This window comes from Xenopus tropicalis, chromosome 7, assembly GCF_000004195.4.
Source record: "Xenopus tropicalis strain Nigerian chromosome 7, UCB_Xtro_10.0, whole genome shotgun sequence".
Classification (NCBI taxonomy): domain Eukaryota; kingdom Metazoa; phylum Chordata; class Amphibia; order Anura; family Pipidae; genus Xenopus; species Xenopus tropicalis.
This window is the reverse complement of record NC_030683.2, coordinates 81,933,774-81,954,720: the sequence shown is the minus strand read 5'-3', so window position 1 is coordinate 81,954,720 and position 20,947 is coordinate 81,933,774. Positions and strand designations below refer to the sequence as shown.

Below are 20,947 nucleotides of genomic sequence, written 5' to 3'. Positions count from 1 at the left end.
ACCCATTTTATACATTAAATAACACAAAGAACTGATATTTATAAAATATGAATATTTACACACCGGATTGTATTTAACAAAGCCATTTTTTATGCTTTACATTTAATGAGCACACATACTAAAGGTGGATTTTCAGTTTCGATTAATGTATGGAGGCAAAGCATTTGCAGATCTAAGACTAGATCCATCCCCCCAACTGCCATGTTATGTTTGCAGATGTGATATTCTGAACAGTGCATAGGCTTCAGGTCCCTGGTGTGATTAGAGATCATATAGTGTGACAATTCCTATCTGAGAGTATCTCTGCTGTTACTCACTTGAAGGTTTCAGTGTGAGTGTATGGCTGTAAGTGTCTTGCTATAATGCTACAAACCAAGCAAAGGCCACCTTCAGTGCTAAAGCTCTAACAGAACTAGAGCTCCCAGTGTTTCTCAGCTAGATGCAAGAGAACTAGGTCAGTTTTAAAAGTATTGTCAGTTCCTAGTTTTTTTGAAAAAATACAAGATTACCTAGCTTAGTTAGCCAGTATCACTACTCCATTTAGTTCAAATACTGGAGACTGACCAACTTTACAGTTTAAAGGACCATTAGCCAGAATCTACTGGACTAGTAATAAATATTTTTACTGCAGCTTTAAAGGGTTAATACTGGCAGAATAAAAATGCCTTATGGCATGGAGTTTAGACACTCTCAGAATCAACAACGTGATGGAATCGGTTTACCTTATATATGCATGGCTTGTTAATATGTCCTTTATTGATGGTTAAAAATGGCTGTGAGGATTTAACAATAAGAATGGAAGAGAGAAGTCAGCCTAACATACAAATACAAAAAACATGGAATTCCCAAGCTGGTTGTTTTTGTTATATATTACAGGCAAGTGGGAGCTGCAGTGACACACACAGTATAGTTAATGGATACACCATGTATGAATTACTTGTGTCTCCTCTCATTTCTCTCATTCATTGTTTTTAAAGGAGTGGTTCACCTTTAGACAAAAGTCTTAATTTAAGCAGCATCTTTATTATTTAAAATGTTTAGTTTTGAAGCTACAGACCAGGATCAGTGCTGCGTTGCTCTCTCCTCTTCTGAAGGGATCAGTGAATCCAGCTTGCATTCTGCCAAAAACAGGAATTTGACACTGAGCTGGTTACTGCCCATGCCTTCCCTCTCCTGCTTCATTTGCATTTCAATGATTGGATTGGCTTGGCTGAATCTTGCCAACCAATGGTATCAAAGATATGCAAGTGAAGCAGGAGAGGGAACTTTTTTTTTGCCTGCAGCCAAGTCCTCCTCCTTTTGTCTGAAGGTGAGCATCCCCTTTAAAGCTAACATAGGCAGCCATACATGTAGTTACATTTCCTTTGGCCAAAATTGGGAGGACTGGGTTAAGAGTAAGTATTTTCCTCACTCTGAGTTACATAAGTAAAGTGTATTTCAAATCATTGAAATGAAGAACTTGTTTTTACACTCTCTGTGACTGATGAGTGCAGGGTTCCTACACTGGCACAGATCATGGAATGTGTAACTCTATTACCTAATTCACACAAACCTTCTTTAGTTTCTTTCCTAGCTTATAATAGCCTCCTTACATTTTTGTTATTATTTAAACCTATCCTTAAAAACAGTTGTATAATTACCCTTGAGTTAACAGGAAGGCAATTTATTTTCATGAATGCTCCACAGGAGTTCTTTATCCCACCACTGCAAGTGATAAATCATAAATGAATAAGACCAAAGACCACCATCTTACTTCCTTACCCTACTAAGAAAGAAAATAATAAATAAAACAAATAAACCATAACCTGTTATTTCCCTGTTCCATCCTGCTGTCACTCTGCCAGTGTTTTTCACATCTGTCTTACATCTTTTTGTTACATTAAGATAATAAAGAAAATGCTCCCTAAAAGCAGCAATTGGAAACTTGCCCCCGGTAAAATGCATGGTATTTGCAATATGGCTTTGTATTTTTAAAACTTTGCATCTTCATCCTGTATTCAGCTTAAAAATGCCTTTAAATCATTTAGTTGCTTAGGAGTAATAGGCAGTTTATGAGTCTGCTCTGGTTCATCTCACATTATCTGAGTCTTGCTACCTCCCTACTGCACCAGTTGACAGTTCCTGTTAGTATTGTATTTGCAGAAAGTGCTCAGGCTGTACAGGTCCCCTTCGGTTAGGTCATTAAATGCTGCTGCTCCTTGAGTGGAGCCAGACAGGGAGTGGAAGCAGAAATTGTTCACTTTAGTAAAGAGATGTCATCGGCCAAATCGTCTCTTGCCCGTTTTAAGCAGCGGAAGCAGCGCCACTGAAATAACATGAGGCATAAAGGAAGCATGAAGAGCGCACAAACGCCAGCCATCACATACGCTGTCGTCATCAATGCTGACTCGTCCAGCTGGGGGGTGTTGTAACCACAGTCCTCAAGGTCAGAGGCAAAAAATGGGCCTTCCACAGAAGCCGTACGGAAATAGTCGTGCACTGCAGAACACCAAATGCTCAAGTTATTGATTGTGAAACAAAGTTAAAAAACTATGTGGCAAGACAGAAGTGTAGATGAAGATTTGGGTACTAATACAATGCTATTACATTAGGCCACAGAATGTGTCTCTCTTGCCTCATACCTACTGACCATTTTATAGTGCAATATATTTGGGCTTCTAAATATGTGTTTGAGAAAAAGAGTTGTGTATTTTGTGTGTATTTTTATAGTGTATTTTTTATTGCAATGGTCATGTTGCAGCTGTTGACATCAGCAGATTTATATCTTGCCCAAAGAACTGGGTCCATCATTTGTAAATTCACAAAACTGAAATATTGGATTGTTTTAACAAGGATTAGGAAGCCAGCTAAAATCTCAACCCAGCTGTTAACTCTGTGGAAAGTTACTGTGTGCAATGTGCAAATAAGTTACAGCAATGTAGAATGTTTCCCCCTACTGCAGTTTTTTTGTCTCAGAAAACCACTGTATGTGCACCCTCTACAAATTAGTGCAAAGTGGTTACATTTGTAGGGGTTTCTGAGATATTAGAAGGTTTAGACTCTTTTTAGCTGCTAGGCTAAAAGCTCAGCAGCTTTTTTTTAAGGCCAATAGTGGCAACAACCCTAACTATATATGCACTTCCTGGATTCAACTCTAGGGTTGCTGACTCTTAAGTTGAGCCAACAGCCTGGTATAGGAAATCTAGACATACAAATATCTTGTTCTAAATTGTTAAAAATAGATAATGAATGTAAATTTTAAACATGCTTGAAGAGTCACCATTAATTTATGTTTTGAGTGTAAGATCCACTGAAAGAGATAAGGGTCAGGCTTGTGGTGACTGCCGACATGGGCCTCTTATTAAATTAATTGGTTAGTCAAAAAAGTGGTGGATACTACCTCCAAGATCACCCCGAGCAAGATCTAAATGTACATTTGCAAAGGTTGCTGGATATATGGGGACTTAATCAAAAACATAACAGTCTACTTTGACATATTAACTCAGTAGTAACATCTCACCATGGCAGGTGCTAACAGCAAATCCGATGCGTTTGTTAGCACGGTCAAACACAACATAAAAGCCCTCCATAATGACAGCACCCATAACGGTTCCAGTGGTGGACTGGGACACTGCAAACTTGTAGCAATCTTCCTGAGCTGTGGCAATGTCTTCCACAGGACGCAAATATTGCTGGTATGGGAATACAAAAACAATTGCTATTACACTGAATGTTTATAATTAACCCCCTTTTGAGTTTCCATTTAATCTTTTTTTTACAAGTGCAGCGCCATTTTCTTTTATTAGAGATTTTCATATTTTAAAAGCTCTTATGTATTCAACCCTCATAGCTAAATTGGACAAATTTCTCCTCAGTCAACAGGGTGGGGCAGGTTTTGAGCCTTTAATGCTCTCTTGTGTGGCAAGTGTTCTGATCATGATTGTATTTCTAGAATGCCTACTATAACACAATAGAGGGTTGATCTTGGTCAGAAAGCCAGATTCATGGGTACCAAGAAATAGACCTTAAAGACGAATGTAAAATGACTATAAGGCTCATTTAATAACATAGGAGAACTGTAATTACCCATAGCAACCAATAAGCAAGCAGTTTAGATTTGTCTATGATAAGTTTAAAAATGCAATTAAATAAAAGGTATTGGTTGCCAGGGGCAACCACCCTGATACAATTTATCTGTAAATCTGGCTCTTCAGCATGATTTTTTAATAACAGTAACCTTGGGCTTTCAGGGAAATTCTGCAAGCATAAAATAACTAAAAAAAAAACTAGTAAATGCTCTAGTAAATTATAGGCTGCCCTCTAGCATTACAGGTAAGTATTTAGGATGTTCAAATGTACACAAACAATCACAATAGGTGCTTTAATGCAGCAGCAATTTTTAAGACTAATGAAGCCATATACCTTGATATAAGAGATGACACCTTTTGGAGTAAAAAGGTGGCTTGGTTATGTAAGGGAAGGGAGCAGGGATTAGATGTATTGGGTAGGGGCCAGGTGGATCAGATTGGCTGTACACAGGGATTGGGCTGCATCTGGGATGGTACATAACTGGGCGGACTCATATGTAAACAAGGGTGTAACAACAGTGGAAATATGGGCAGTAACTCTTACATACTGGCTGTTTTACCAGCTAGGCAGGTGAAATACTGGTCAGATGGCAACCCTACTTACAGTATGTACTACTAATGTAATATACATTCATTGTTCAGTATTTGCTTCATTATCTTAAAGGGGTTGTAAACCCAACTATACACTGTCCCATTGCGCCCCTAGTTTTGCTATAGAAGTTGCTGGGAAACAAAATTATAGATGCAAGAAATTCACCAATGAGAATTCTACTGATCAAAAAACATCATTATAAATGCAAAAGAATCCACCATTATTATTATGTAATTTTTTTTCTTCATTATATTACACAGGAATCAAACATGTGAATAAAGGGCAGATTTGTTCAGCGATAGGAAACTGTACTTAATGTTTCCAACTCCAATTGCACAAACAAAATCAGGGAGGTAGATTAATATAGATCACCTGGGATTCTCATTGGAGAATGCATTTTAAAGCTGTCACTGGCTGTGGAGATTTGGGGAAAAGTTTTATTGTGCAATATTGCTTTAAGAATACAACCCTGATGTTGCTAGACTACAGTCTACAGTAAAGTTTGGTTGAGCAGTGAAGCAGGCAGAGGTGTATTTAGGTCCGGTGCTGCCCTAGGCACCAGACCTAAATACATCCCTATGTCGTGTGTGTGATGTCACTTCCACAAAGCTTGCGACCCCCCTACCCTTTTATTCCCCAGCTTTGTCGCCACATTTCCTATGGAAATCTGAGGTGGAGGCTGTGGGAATTTTTTTATTTTTATTCTTCAAATTAAAAAAAGAAATTATAGGCCCCCAGGATCTGTCACCCTAGACACAAGCCCTCTGGTGCCTTATTATAAATAAGCAGGGTTTAAACCCCTTTAAGGGCTTGTTGGCTTACCTGTGGCAAGATAGTGATCTTGAAAGACTGGTTAGCAACCTCGCCCATTAGATATAAAGAAATAACAGGGAATATGTGCCATGGGGTGGTGCCCTCCTGCCAACAGACCAACTGCTCCCCCAACCAGAAGCCATCAGGGAATTTTTCTGTCTGTAGTGGAAAAAATATATTGTAGATTAGAGTGTTGCATTTCCAAAAATCTGTCTTTATTCATATTAAGGTTTTTAACGGGTTACATAGAAATGGTCCAATGCCACTTTAGTTGACTTATCAAACAGTAGGAGTATACAATTCATACACACCCTACTGCAGCATGCCTTATAAAGACAGAGCAAAATAGATACTTATTTTAATAAGATACTAATTTAACAGGAGTGTGTTTCCATAGACGCAAAATCTTTTAAGGGTGTGAGCTCTGGCAACCATTAGAAATTCCACTAAAATACATTGAAGTAAAATAACTCATGGTGACTTTTAGAAAGGCTTTGGTTCTTACTACAAGTTCAAGTCAATGATTTTGACAAACAACTGTGGGAAGTATCTTTGATCAGAACTCAATTTGCTATTAAAATATTTGTGCCGTTTCTCAATATCATCCTTATAACTTTGATCCTTTTTTGACAATATTAAAATGCTCATATATCTGCCCATGGAATACCCTGAACCAAAACTGGAGGGCTTAACCTCTACAAAATTAATATAAAATCAGTTAATGTGGTAATTTTCTTTTTGTGCAATTTTCTTGTTTTGTGCAATGTTATATCAGTCATTTAGCACTCTAATGGCTGAATGGCAAATGCAGTAGCTCTCAGTGCTGATGTAGTAAAAGCAGAGTATTAGCAGTTTACAAGTGGTAATATTTAGTAAAGAAAAGAGAAAATTATTGTAAACTGCAAGTGTGCTCAGAATAGCACACTTAACAAATTTTATATTTTTCTGATTAGTGGCAGTTTATTCAGGGTTGTACAACATATAGGTTGGCATAGTTTTATGTCATCTCCTGCTTTCACTATGCCTAGATAAAGGCCTTTCAGCTTTTTCCTTGCACTGTTCTAAAAATCAACAAATCAAACCTACTCAGCCAATCCCACTGCTTGCAACAAAATAGGAAAACAATGTCAAATGATAAGAAAGTCTGCCCAAACTGGCAGTCTGTGGATTCTGTCAAATGCCAGATTGGCTACTGTAAAATGTCATAGACAGACACTATTTATTGAGCCTACGGGGTGCTGTTTGGGCCTCTGTGTACTTGAAATGCCAGGGCCTATTCTGAATCCCAGTCCAGGCCTGGACATCTTTCTGAGGCCTGCAACGTTTCTTGTGCTCTGTAAGATGTCTAAAAACATTTGGTATTTTGCATATAGTAATCTTCACAGCATATTACAATGTTAGTAAGTATGTTAGGTTTTGCTCTATATGTTGATGTTAAAACATGGACAACACTGGATGTGCCAATAGGTGTGTCCATATATTTATATTTCACAGAGAAGAATAGGAAATCTCTGCTATACATTAGGAGTAAATTGGTTAAATAAAGTTGTATTGCACACTTTCCAATAAGGGAAAAAAAATTATAATCCATACTGACTATGTTGCAATGTAGAAATGCACAGATACGTTTTTCAGAATCAGGTAAGCATTATGGCCATCCTTTGTTTTTTGTATCCTCCTTTAAGATGGTGGCTATGGTCGTCTGTTCTTTATGCTCCAAGCAAGCAGACATACATGGCTGGCATCACTGAACATTACAATCTGCTTTTCCCTATCCCTTCTTATTTCAGTCTTACTCACCGAGGATGCTGCTTTAATAGATTTGACTGCTGCATCGAACACTCTCTTTGGTAAGCGCAGGTTAGTGGTACCGCTATCTACAATGCTTTTGTCATAATTGTACTACAAAGGAAACCAAAACCAGAGAAAGAGGATTGTAATTGTGAAATAAAACAAAATAAATCTGAACACAACAGCAACCTGTAAATATAGTAATGCTTAAAGAGATTGTTCACCTTTGAATTAATTTTTAGTATTATATAGATCACTGATCCCCAACCAGTGGCCTCAAAGTTGGTTGCTCATTTTTTAATTCCTGGCTCAGGGGCAAGTTTTGGTTGCATTAAAACCCAGTATAATGCCAAACAGAGCCTTCTGTAGGCTGCCAGTCCACAGGGGCTATTAAGTAACCTTATAGCAATTATTGGCACTATCAGGAACCTTTTTCATGCTTGTGTTGCTCACCAACACTTTTTCAATTTGAATGTGGTTCACAAGTATAAAAGGTTGGGGATGATTGATGTAGAGAGTGATATTCTGACACAATATGCAATTCGTCTTCATTTCTTATTATTTGTAGTTTTTTAGTTACTTAATTTTCATTTCAGGAGCTATTTGGTTGCTAGGGTTACCTAAGCAACCAGGAAGCGGTTTAGATGAGAGATTGGTATATGAATAGGAGAGGGCCTGAATAGAAAAGAAAGCTACAAACAATAACACTGTAGCCTCACAGAGCAATAGTTGTTTCACTGCTGAGGTCAGAGAGTTGGAAGAAGAAGGCAAATAATTCCAAAACCATAACAAATAATACATACTAAAAGTTAACCAAAGGTTAATAGGTCCCTTCTTCTCTGTATTAGTTAAAAGGGTAGTTAATCTTTAAATTTAATTTATGTGTGATGTAAACAGTGATATGTTGCAATTGGTCTTCAGTTCTTTTTTTTTTGACTTGACTTGAATTATACTCTATAGGGGCATATTTATTATGCTGTGTAAAACAAATTTGCCGAAAAAATGGCATAAAAAGCGGTGTAGAATAAATGGAGAAGATCGCCGTCCGAACGCCAGATTTTACACTGTTATTTTATGTAAGTTCTGGCGGAAGAAAAAACATGTAAAACAATTACGCCGATTTTACACCGATTTTTACACGCCGAAGCCTGGCGATGTGTGCCTAATTTTCTCACCGTTTTTTACACAGCATAATAAATATGCCCCTTAGACACTATATATGGCTGCTTGGCTCCAATTTTCCCTAGCAAACGGGCAGTGGTTTTAATGAAATCTGGAATATGAATAGGAGAGGGTAAGAACAGAAAGATAAGTACAGGTATAGGATCCGTAATACAGAAACCCTTTATCCAGAAAGTTCCAAATTACGGATAGGCCATCTCCCATAGACTCCATTTTAAACAAATGATTCTAATTTTTAGAAATTATTGACTTTTCCTTTTTTCTCTGTAATATTAAAACAGTACCTTGTACTTGATCCAAACTAAGATATAATTAATCCTTATTGGATGGAAAACAATCCTATTGGGTTTATTTAATGTTTAAATTATTTTTTAAGTAAACGTAAAGCATGGAGATCCAAACTACAGAAAGATCCCTTATCTGGAAGACCCCAGGTCCCAAGCATTCTGGATAACAGATCCCATACCTGTAATAAAAATGAATTTAATAGCAATAAAACTGTAGTCTCAAAGAACTGTGTAGTTTTGGCTGCCAGGGTCAGTGACCCCCATTTGAAAGCTGGAAAGGGACAGAAGAGAAAGGCAAATAAACATTAAGACCAATTGCAAATCTGCTAAGAATAGGATATTCTATAATGTACTAAAAGTTAACTTAAAGGTGAGCTAACCCTACATCAAAAGCAAGTATCTTCATATTTAGCTGCAACATTTTCATTTTATGGACAAAGGAATAACACCCTCTTAAGTTTGCAGGGGCATTTCAAGTGCCTTTGCTATATGGTGAGAATTATTATTGTATAAAAATACTCTTAAAAAACCTAAGCATAACAATCTGTGCAACTGAACAAACCTCTTTACAGTCCATATGTAGGTCTTGCCCGTTGATTTCAATTTTCACTATGATGACCTCGTAATACCACTCCTTTCTAATTGGTGTGTACCAGATACTGCCAATGTACAGAGATGGGTCAATACCGCCAATTACCTGCAGAACAATTCAGATTTTGTTACAATATATGTATGTATTCTTTACAGTAATCTAATGTGTCCATGGAAAACATTTCTGGGCACCCTATGCACAACATTGTAGGTGACTACCAAGGAAGAAAACCCCCGCTGGGTCTCCTGTACTCCAGTGGTCTGCTTGCTTGGTAGTCATGCCTCTTTATGTTCCATAGAATGGGTTGCCACATCAGCAGAGAAACTGTTTCAGTACATGAATGCTTAGGGAGAGAAGGTGCTGGAAGATTCCTGCACTTGAGCTGCTTAAGTATTAACTATACACCTTAACCAAATCATTCTGCTCAGACCTAACCAACACATTGGGAGAATGATCTGATTTTCACATATTCTGGAATGTATCAGCCAGAAACTCCTACCCCCTTAACTACTTAAAAGCATATTTATTATAGTGTGTAAGCCAACATCATTGGTGTTGTTGTCCATAGCAACCCATCAGATCTTTGAATTTGTTTTCTAACTTTTATTGTGACTGCTCAAATCTAATTGCCAATTGGTTGCTATGGGCAACATCAGTGGTGATGTGTGCTTACACACTATAATAAATATGCCCCTAAGTCCAGGCCCGGATTTGTGGCGAGGCCACAAAGACCCGGGCCAAGGGCGGCACAATTTTAGGGGCGGCATGCCACCCCGCCGCAACGATATTTTAACATTTAGTGGCCATACGGAGCAATGGGGACTTCTCCCCACTGCTCCGTATGGGAGTTTAAATGGGCGCGCGTGCGCACTTGCGTCGGCGCTGCAGGGAGGTTTGTTCGTGCATGCGTGCCGGGTAGGGGGCGCGAATGGGGGGCGGCCTCGGGGCAGGTGTATTTGAAATCTGGCGCTGCCTATGTCTGCTGTCAATAACCATGAACCTGTGCTCACATTTACTATACAATATGAATCATGTAATATGCACAAATGTTATACATATACAGGCACAGTAGTTCCATATATAATGAGAACAGAATATTTCTGGAAATCTCTATAAATCATACTTTATGAGGACTATCACATTACTTGGGATCGATACAGAGGTGTAACAAGATGTTACTGGGCCCCACAGCAAATTCAATTTAGGGCCCAAAAATACTGAAAATATCTTTTTTCTGCTATATTAATTATATTAAAGTTGCTCACTAATTAGGGCCTCATTGGGTCCTCTACACTACTGACCCCCTGCAACCACATGGTCAGCTTCCTCTATATTTATGTCCCTGGATCTATATTAAACACACACTATGAACACAAACTGCATCAAATCATTGGATCACATTACTCACCATGCTTCCCCCCACAGAAGCACTTGTGTCACTTTCATTAAAGTGGAATCCTGTTCCACACAACTGAAGGGAGAAAATATTAGGTACTCTGGTCTGCTTCACAAGGGAGTCAAAAAATGGCTCAAGGGTGTCATCCGGCTAAGGAAAAAAAGAATACTAGAAATTTACATAATGGTTAACAATTAGGCTTTTGCACAATCATTCTACATACAATTATTCATAGAATGGGTTATTTCTAAGTAATTTGTATAAAGGGTGTAACTTATTTGTGCACTGAACTCTACTACAGGTATGGGATCCCTTATCCGGAAACCCATTGGCATGGGAAAAGGCCATCTCCCATAGACTCCATTATAAGCTCATAATTCTAATTTTTTTTAAATTACCTTTTTCCCTGTAATAATAAAACAGTACCTGTACTTGATCCCAACTAAGATATAATTAATCCTAATTGGAAGCAAAACAATCCTATTGGGTTTATTCAATATTTAAATGATTTTTAGCAGACTTAAAGGAGAAGGAAAGGCTAATAAAGAGTTAATCTCACGCTGCAGGCATACCTTCAGTTCTCTCAATAGTGCCCTTATGTCTCCCCATATTTCACCTGTTCAGATGATCAGAAGCCAAACAGGAAGAAAAAACGCTGAGCTGTGTAAAGAGTGTGTAAAAGTTCCCATAATGCCTCACTCCTGCACCGAGACCCAGGCCAAGTGAACATGCTCAGTTTGTAAGACTATGAGTCAGCTTCTTGCTGATTGGCTCAGATTCACATTCCTAAGAGGGGGGGAGTGAGTTCTTAGCAGGAGAGGGGAGAGAGCAGAGGGCTGCATGTCTCTGGCACATGAATTACAGACACAACAAATCTTTTGACAGATAAGTCAGTGCAGCATTTCTGTGAGTGCTTATGGCTGTATTTACATAGACCTTTCTGATAAAGCTTACTTAGTTTTTAACTTTCTTTCTCCTTTAAGTTATAGAGATGCAAATTACAGAAAGATCCCTTATCCAGAAAACCCCCAGGTCCCGAGCATTCTGGATAACAGGTCCCATACCAGTACCATCTATGTTTGTATTTTAAGAGAAAATGTACCATGGTTTTTCCCTCAGTGGTCATTTTCTTATAGCACTCATTGTGGTAATAAATTGTGCTGTGTCTGTCTAGCCTCACAAACACTGGCATTTTTCCACCATTGATCTGACTGATTGCAGTGCTATCATCTTGGAAAGGCATTCAATCCCTATTCGTCTACACTGATTCTCATGGATATGGCATAGAAATCAATTTTCTACACTCTCATCTTAAATATCTGATCAACATTGCATCAAAATTGTATTATGTAACTGTCCGACAGAAAACCGAATGCAGCTCAGTTTTGATGTGTTTGACAGTATCTGTAGGTGAGCTGACAGCTAGATTAGTGTGAAAGCAACATGGCAAGGGCATTAGTTTGGGACCCCCAAACATCCTTGGGGACCATATATAAAAGTGCAAAAGGCATGTTACACCAAGGGGCAGATTTATCAAAACACGAGTTCGAATCCCGAATGGGAAAAATTCTGATTGGAAACGAAAATTTCTGAAGATTGCAAATATCACGAAAATGCTTATGAAAAAATCGTATTCGAAAGTCACAAAATTTTCGCACGTAACGATTGTAAACAGTGGCAAAACGGATCCGACTTTTTCGCGCTAAAAATACGAAAAATTTGCGCAAGCGCTGAAAAAGTCGCGCAAGCATACAAAAAGTTGCGGAAAATATGATTGGACCGATCGAACGAACGCTCAGAGCATTCTTGGATAAGTAAATGTGCCCCTAAATGTTACACTGTGTAACCAAAAGACAGCATGTTCATCACTTGGAGCGACACAAGTTGGGTAGTTTTTTACCTTCTTAAATAGGGACCTAGCCTCAATTGCTAGAAATGCCTTTTTTAACTGTAACATATTCCTTCTACCACGTTTTAAACAACAAAATGTCTTGTTAATAAAGACAGAAGGCCCATGTCTAACTGACATAAAGGGCTGTAATTACTTGGACTTTCCTGCCAGTCACAGGATTAACAGAACATCATCTCCTCTGTGCAAGCAAAATAAAGACAGTCACCAATAATCATGCAACAAGCAAATAAATAACAGTGAATGCAATTTTGGTTGTGAGGACCCCACCATATACCCCACAGGTTTATTCCTGGAAACACCTGAGGCCTAATTTCTCATCTCTGGTGCACAGAAAAGGTAGCTCTTCCGACTACTATATCCTTATAAATTTACATCAGACATATTAGGGCTCATTTATGTCTGCAAGTGAAAAAGTGCAATTTCAAGCACAATGTCCATTTTTTTTGTCCCATAATGCATTTTTTACCAGAATTCCAGAGTCACTGCAGTCACAAAGGGGAACTACATCTGATGCAGTTGCAGCCAGTGCCTCAAAATTAACTGGTCTAGAGGTTCTAGAAGCTCCAGGGTTCCTCTGTGTTGATAGGTGTAACTGCACTCTTCAAAACAGGAGAATAACTGAGCAGTGCTGAGTGCAACTATACAGAAGTACAAGAAGCACATTTTGTGTACCTTCAATGAACTGGGTTCTAAAAGCAACTGACTGTGGGAAAATTTGTGTGAATGCAACTGTAGTAGCTTATGTAAATTATCCTATTGTTATGGATGGAAAATAACAAAGTTGTTGTATACTTTTGTTGTATACATTTCATAGCTTACCCTTGCAATTTCAGCATATGCAAGCCCCAGGATGCCCTCCCAGTTGGATCCATTGATGAAGAATTTGTCTGAATCAGTGATGGCAGCAATGTTCGCTGTGACAGTAACATTGGGGCCGTGTGGAATTGTTACCAAATCTGTGCCTAGCTCACCTTCCCACTTCCCCTGGGTGTAAGGAACATACACCCCTCTTCGAACGTCTCTGTATGTTCTGGAGCTAAAGGCAGAAACAGGAATGGCAGGAAAGAGAGGGAGAGAAGAGAGTACAAGACAGTATTGTACATTGGGTGGGAGGTATTATTAAAGGATGATTTAAAAAAAATAGGAACAAAACGAAGGGAATAAAAACCAAACCAAAAAAATTGGAATAAAGTAACACAGGTGGACAAATAACAGAGGAACACAGGACAAGGTGATACAAACAGTGGGTGACATCATAAATTACTCTACAACTATGAACACTCTCATAATTCAGAAAATATATATCATAGAATTTACTTTAGAGAAACTACTTGTGCTTGAATGTATTTGTGCGTGGAATCTCTGGAGAAATTATATAAAATGTTACCATTCATAGAACACATTCTACTCTTGTATACTAATGTGTGATTAACAGGGCTGGCTCACCAGATGCTGTTTGCTATGACTACCATGGTTACCGGGAGCTCCATCTGTCTGCATCAACCTAACAGAATATTAACCAGATCACTACCAGATAATATTACTATCAAATCTTTGCTTATTCACTAACACTTGTATGAGGATGAGACTTATGTCAATGGCATGATTTTTAAACAGATGTTTATACGATTTATATCTGTCTATCTATATACAGCTATATTTAGAGAGTATATCTTGATATATAAATTATATACATCTAGATATACACTATGTTTGTAATATATAGATAGATATATAGATAGATAGATAGATATAGTATAAACATTTGTTATATATAAATATATACCTGGTTTATAATTATAATTTCATTATAAAAAGATCATTTCATTATAAAAAGATCACTGTGCATTGCCAAAAATAGTATTTTACGCTGTTTGTTTAAGGGCACAGTGTATAAAACATACTCTATGAAGTCTGTGTTAAACACCACAAAAAAGGTTTTTTTTATGTACTGAAATAAAATTAACTGTTGCCCTGCAATGATAAATATGGCATATCTGTTCCACAAGCATTAACACAGTTCATATAAATAATCTGCTATGTGGCCATGCAGTCAATCATTAAAGAAGCTACAGGGCAGATGAGCTGTGTAGAATGTAAAAACACAATGGTTTTCAGAAGTGAAATGCCAATCACGGTTCTCTACAACCATAGGCTGAAAACCTTTCTTATATATAAAAAAAGGAACATTTGTAAAGGAAAAGTTTGTTGCTTGATGGCAGTACTTGTCATTTAACATATTATATAGACTGTTATGTATTATTAACATTACGCACCACCAAGACACCAAACAATACTGCCTGGCTATCAATATAGCTGATTTAGTATACGTTGTAAAATTTAAGAGAGCACTGTTAATTTATGGCTTTTTCAGATAGTGGCCTCCTCCTCACTCATTACATATAATAACTATCATAGGGAGCTCCTCCTTGGGATTCTCATAAATCTTAGGTCACCATGGGAACAACTGATGGAAAAGCAACAGCAAGAACCTGGCACCATTAGTAACAGAACCAGATAACTGTCTGTGATCGTCCTTTTCTTTGCGGTTTTATGACACTATTCTGCTTAATTGCTGTATGTGAGAATACTGAGTGCTTTTTAGAGCACTGCTCCTTTATCATATTTCTTAGCATGTTAAATGGGATATAAAACTAAAAATATAGTTTTGCCTATGCAAATGTAATTCTAAGCCAATTTTTAATATTTGTAAATTTTATTGCATATGAGGGCACCATTTGTGTGTCCCTTTGAGCAGCTGAATACCATAAAATTGCAGACTTTTGCCACCATCAGGGGAAACCCGGGGGGGGGTCCAATTATATCAAAATGGTGCTCTCTGCCGAAAGCTACCTATTTAATAAAGTTTGAGATACACTGTATCTTAGTGCAGGTATAGCTTGTCAAGATTTCTGGGATCTCTGCCAAAAGTTACTTCATAATCAATTTGCATCTTTTTTAGCGTTCAGTGCAGGAGATCAAAGGGAAATTAAGGACTTTTCAGTAAGAATTCGGGAATGCGGGTTGAGCTGTTAAAAGAGAGACTGCCCCGCGAAAATCTGGACAGTTGCGATGTATGTAGTGATAATTGGGAGAGGGCCTTGCCAACTCAGTAGGATGGGACCCAATTATTTCTGATGATGAATCTGTAGTCTCACTCCTAAATCGTGAATACAGCATTGGCACTAAATTGCCATTCTGGGTACACTTTTGAATTCTGAGCAGCTTCATGTTGGTTGTGTGAATTACAGAAAATGCAGAAAGATGGGATTAAATTGTTGGAAACTCTGTTAATCCATTAAAAAATGGCTTAAGGTGGTTAACAAAAAACCCTGAAAATTAGTTGTGAGAGTATTTTTTGGTGTAAACTAATATTTTACTAAACTTTGACTTAAATTTCAGACTTACACCACTATTGTGAATTCCCCCTACAAAGAAACCCATTGTAAACAGCAAAGAACAGAAGATATGTGTACAGTATATGTAGGATATAGTATCAAGAATCCCAAAGATTTCCAAAAGGGCACTACCATGTTTCTGAAATCTTGGATAACAATCTAATGATGGCAGTGCTCTTTCCCATGGTATCATAATAAAAAAACAATTCTTTGTTTGTAGGATCTGTTATCGGAAACCCATCTCCCTTAGACTTCATTTTATTCAAATAATCAAATTTTTAAAAATGATTTCCTTTTTCCTCTGTAACTATAAAACAGTATCTTGTACCCAATACTAACTATATGATTAAGCTTTATTGGAGGCAAAACAATCTTATTGGGTTTAATTGATGTTTAAATGATTTCTTAGAAGACTTAAAGCAGGGCCGGAACTAGGGGTAGGCAGAAGAGGCAGCTGCCTAGGGAGCAACGATTAGGGGGCGCCAGGCAGGAGCCTCACCTCCTGCCTACCCCTAGTCCTCCTTCTTTGCCATTGCCCCTGCTGCTTGTAATTAGTGGCGGGGGCAATGACCTATCGCATTGCGCACCCCCCGCGCGCGCGACTGCGCATGCGTGCCAAAGCACGGGGTGGGGGGCAGGCGTGGCGGCCGACCGGGTTGTCTAGGGCGCTCAGTCGGCTTGGCCCGCCCCTGACTTAAAGCACGGAGATCCAAAATACAGAAAGATTCCTTATCCAAAAAAATTTACTACCATAGGTGATAAATGTTACAATTGAATTTGCCAGTAGCAACTACGAGCTAGAAAATGAAAGCAAGGATCTGAGTGGTTCATACTATTAGCCCCAGTACAGTACCATATACTTCAAGTTCGCTATGGTAACATAAATCCATAACCAAATACTGTAATCCTTTTTTTTTTTTTTAAATCCCTATAACCTAACTTAACAAGCATTCTGAAAAAAAGTCCCATACCCGTACAAGCAAAACAGGGGTGAATACATTTTGTGAAAGATAAAAAAATTTAATAATGGCACCAGATTGCTGACAACTTAGATGTGAGCCCTAATGTGGATGTATAAAAAATACCACCCTGGCTCTCAATACCTTCTGGGCACCCCCAACAGCCACAGGTTCTGCATCCTTTATATTTCCACCCCTGGTGCTACCTAAATATTTGTGAAGAATCCATTTATGCATCTTGGTGTGGATGTTATCAACAATGCAAACAGCTGAATCTAATCAATTTTATTCCTACTTACTGTTGCCGGTGATAATATCTCTTTAGAAAGGGGTGAGGAGCAGCGCCCACAGCAAAATTGCTGCTGCCGGTATCCACTAAAATATTTAGCTGTAATATGATACAAGAGCAAAATAAGTTATAGTTATATCATATATAAATATATGAATATAAAAAATTGTATAAATAAAAATGCAGTCACTTGTCTCATATGATTTAAACTAGTAAAAAAAAATAGTGTACAACCTTTTGTCAAATATGAGTATATTAGGAGTTACGAACAACTGTTCCCTCTAAGCTGCACGCTTGTGTGCGCACAAACATTTTTGAGACCAGCACACAGATTGTGGTGCGTAAAAAGAATTTTGTGTGAAAACACACCATTTTTGTAAAAGTGCACGCAGTTTTAAATAGGGCACAAAAAAGACATTTTTTGCATAGACAGCCAAGAAGAAATTAGGGGGAACAATGGTTCCATGGCCTGTATAAAGCACTCAGTCTGCAAACCCATGATTTTATATCTTCATGGAGCTCTTCAATAAATACTTATCCTACACAAGAGGCATGAATATCCTGTAAATGTTATCCTTATACACGGTGCTTAGTCATTGGTTATAAATGGAGCTTAATTATGTCATTTATGTTGATTTACTGAGAATTCTGTATTATAACAAATAAAGCACCCCCTTTTGTAATATATGAGGATTTTAGAAGTTACCTTTGAATTCCATGACCTATATTAAAGCATTTGGCCTTCAGACTCATGCCTCTTTATAGTATGTATAATATGCTTATATTTTACAATATATTATTCACAATATAACCCCCTCACATGCATTTACCATTTTGGTGTAGGTGTTTATTGTTCCCTGTGTGATTGCTTACACCCATTCATTTTACTTTGACAGTGCCATCATTTTACATTGACTAGTGCCCCCAAATTTTCCCTCTAGCCTGGGTGCTTGTGCCTTACAATTTGCCACTGCAGCCCGCCCAACAAATCATATAATTGCTGTATGCACATATATAAAGTAAAGTGATTCTCATCACCATATCGGATAAACTATAAATGCAATGTCCCATTGCAGATTCTAAACAAGTATCATGCATAATTTAGTACTTTCTGGGACTCTTCCACCACCACCGCACATAGAACTCTTTCTAAAAATGGTGCATAAAAGACAGTGTTTAAAATCTGATGGATGCTGCTCCCATGTAACTATTTAATCCATCAGTAAAAACACACATATAGTAATGAAATTACTAACTCACTTTTCATACACTATATATCTGTGAATTTTACAGTATACTCACTTTTTATGCCTTATTATCTTCAATGATCCCTTTTCTACATTAAGGTTACAAGATAATTTGAGCTAGAAGAGCTACATAAATGCAATATAAATGCAATCAGGGAATCCAGCAACATGCATTTAGTAGATTCATCAGATGATTTGGTAAACTTATTCTACATCATTTTATTAGTAGAATCTCACTCCATCTATAAATCTTTGTTTTAGGGATTAAAGGAAAAGGAATGGCTAAATCACTGGGGGTGCCAAAATGTTAGGCACCCCCCCCAGTGACTAATCGCTTACCTGAAACCCTCAGCTGGTGCTCCTTTTAGGAGAAAACTGAGCCGGCTGGGGTGCATGCAAGATAGTGATCCTTCTTCCTGCTTCGGTCTTCCCGCATGCATAGTAGGGTGAAAAACTGATTTTAACAAAAAAAGCTGTCTTTTTTGCTCAACTGTGCCTGTGTCGGACCTGGGATTCTGAAGAAAGAAAGCAGGAGGAAGAGGAATGCTCGCTAACATATACCCCGGTCCAGTGCAGTTTTCTTCTAACAAGAACACTGGCCAGGGGTTACCTGATGTAAGCGATTACAATCACTGGGTGGTGTCTTACATTTGGCATCCCCCAGTGATTTAGCCTTTCTCGAGGCAACTTCGGCGATCGCGCTGCCAGGTATGCCATCCCACCGGCAATTTACATTTTCGCGGGTGGGATGTCATATCGGGGAGATTAGTCGCCCGCAACAAGGGAGATTTTTTGAGGGCGACTAATCTCCCTCGTGTGCCAGAGCCCTAAAGGACCAGTAACACCAAAAAAAAGACAATGTATCAACGTAATTAAAATATAATGAACTATTGCCCTGCACTGGTAAAGGTTGTGTGTTTGCTTCATGAACACTACTATAGTTTATATAAACAAAGCTGCTGTGTAGCCTTGGGGGCAGCCATACAAACTGGAAAAAAAGGGAAAAAGGCACAGGATACATAGTAGATAACAGATAAAATACCATTGTTTTCTACAGACCTTATCTGTTATCTACTATGTAACCTGTTTTTTTATCTTTTTTTTCCATCTTGAATCGCTGCCCCCATGGCTACACAGCAGCTTATTTATATAAATTATAGTGGTCTATACACACCACACACACACCAGTGTTACGACTGCAGGGCAGAAATAAATTATATTTTAATTACTGTGAAACACTTTTATTTTTTGTTGTTACTGTTCCTTGAAAATGACCAGCCTGCTTACTTTGTTTAAAGCTAAGCATGCCCAACCTGCTGCCCTCCAGCTGTCTGGGAACTATATCTCCTGAGGCTAGGCTGTTGGGGTTTGCTTTCAGATGATGCAGTCTGAACATCACTTAATTAATGTACAGTGCTTATTTGTCTCCCAATGTTTGTAATCACTAATATATGCATCATAATTTTGATTAATTACTTTGGTGCTTCCATAGAGCTGTGAGCGAGGTTGGCCCAATATTGCCACATCCATGCAGTGACAGGCTCAGGCATCCAGTATGAATAAGGGGCAGTCGCTGATCACTTGTGCTTCACTAAATGCCAACTTCCCACTCAGAAGCTAGGCATTCCTGCCCATGAACTAACATTATTCTCACAAATGTAACTTTCTTTGCCCAAAAGCTCTCTACATGATGCTACACAAAAAGCATATGTGAGTGTTAATGGGAAGCACTTACCGTCTGGGGGGGAGTACCAACCCTCATTTCCACATAATACCCTTGTCCAGACTTTCCCCTAAGGTTGTCTATCATATCCAGGAAATTGGTGTCCAGCTCCATGCCTTTCTCCGCTGAGCGCTTGGCTCTGTATGCCATAGGCGAGCAGGTTCCTGGGCAGTTCTTCAGGGGTAACTTAATGGCCACTTGCCCGGTGACTGGCAGGAAGCAGGGTAACAGCACCAGCAAGATGCTGCCTGTACGAGCATAAACCACAAGCTCCATGTTTCCAACCTGCTCCTCCTTCCCTCTGTATCTCAGTGGAGAGGTGACTCAGAGAAATCCCCAGGCAACACCGACTCCACTGGAAGCAGCCTCAATGGTCCATGGTAGCCTCAGATAGTGAGAGCAGATTACACAGACCTTGGAACATTTCTCCTCCCTCCCCTTTGCTAAGAAGAAGGGATGCTCTCAGCTAAAGGTCTCCGGAAAGGAGGACCAAGCAGGATGCTGGGATGTGCCAGGCCCCGCAATATATCTTCTTTCAGCCGTGTCCAAAACCCCATGTGGTTATAAACCAGAGTAAGTGTTGTCAATAAGTTGTATAACGCAAATACAAAGGTATATGCAGATTGGTGCAATAACGATCCATCTATGTATATTGCCTGCTATACGGCTGGCTGCATGTAATTAGACCGTTTTCATTAC

At 38.5% G+C, this 20,947-nt stretch overlaps 1 protein-coding gene across 1 annotated transcript; it reads right to left on the bottom strand.

Annotated features, from left to right (window-relative positions):
* Nucleotides 1-1,266: 1,266 nt before the first annotated feature.
* On the bottom strand, nt 1,267-20,931 carry bace1 (beta-site APP-cleaving enzyme 1). The gene is given in 9 exon segments (NM_001079017.1): nt 1,267-2,478; nt 3,500-3,671; nt 5,482-5,631; nt 7,273-7,374; nt 9,295-9,429; nt 10,733-10,870; nt 13,452-13,668; nt 17,289-17,377; nt 20,261-20,931. Coding segments are annotated over 9 exon segments (1,509 nt in total). The 5' UTR covers nt 20,525-20,931; the 3' UTR covers nt 1,267-2,236.
* Nucleotides 20,932-20,947: the final 16 nt, after the last annotated feature.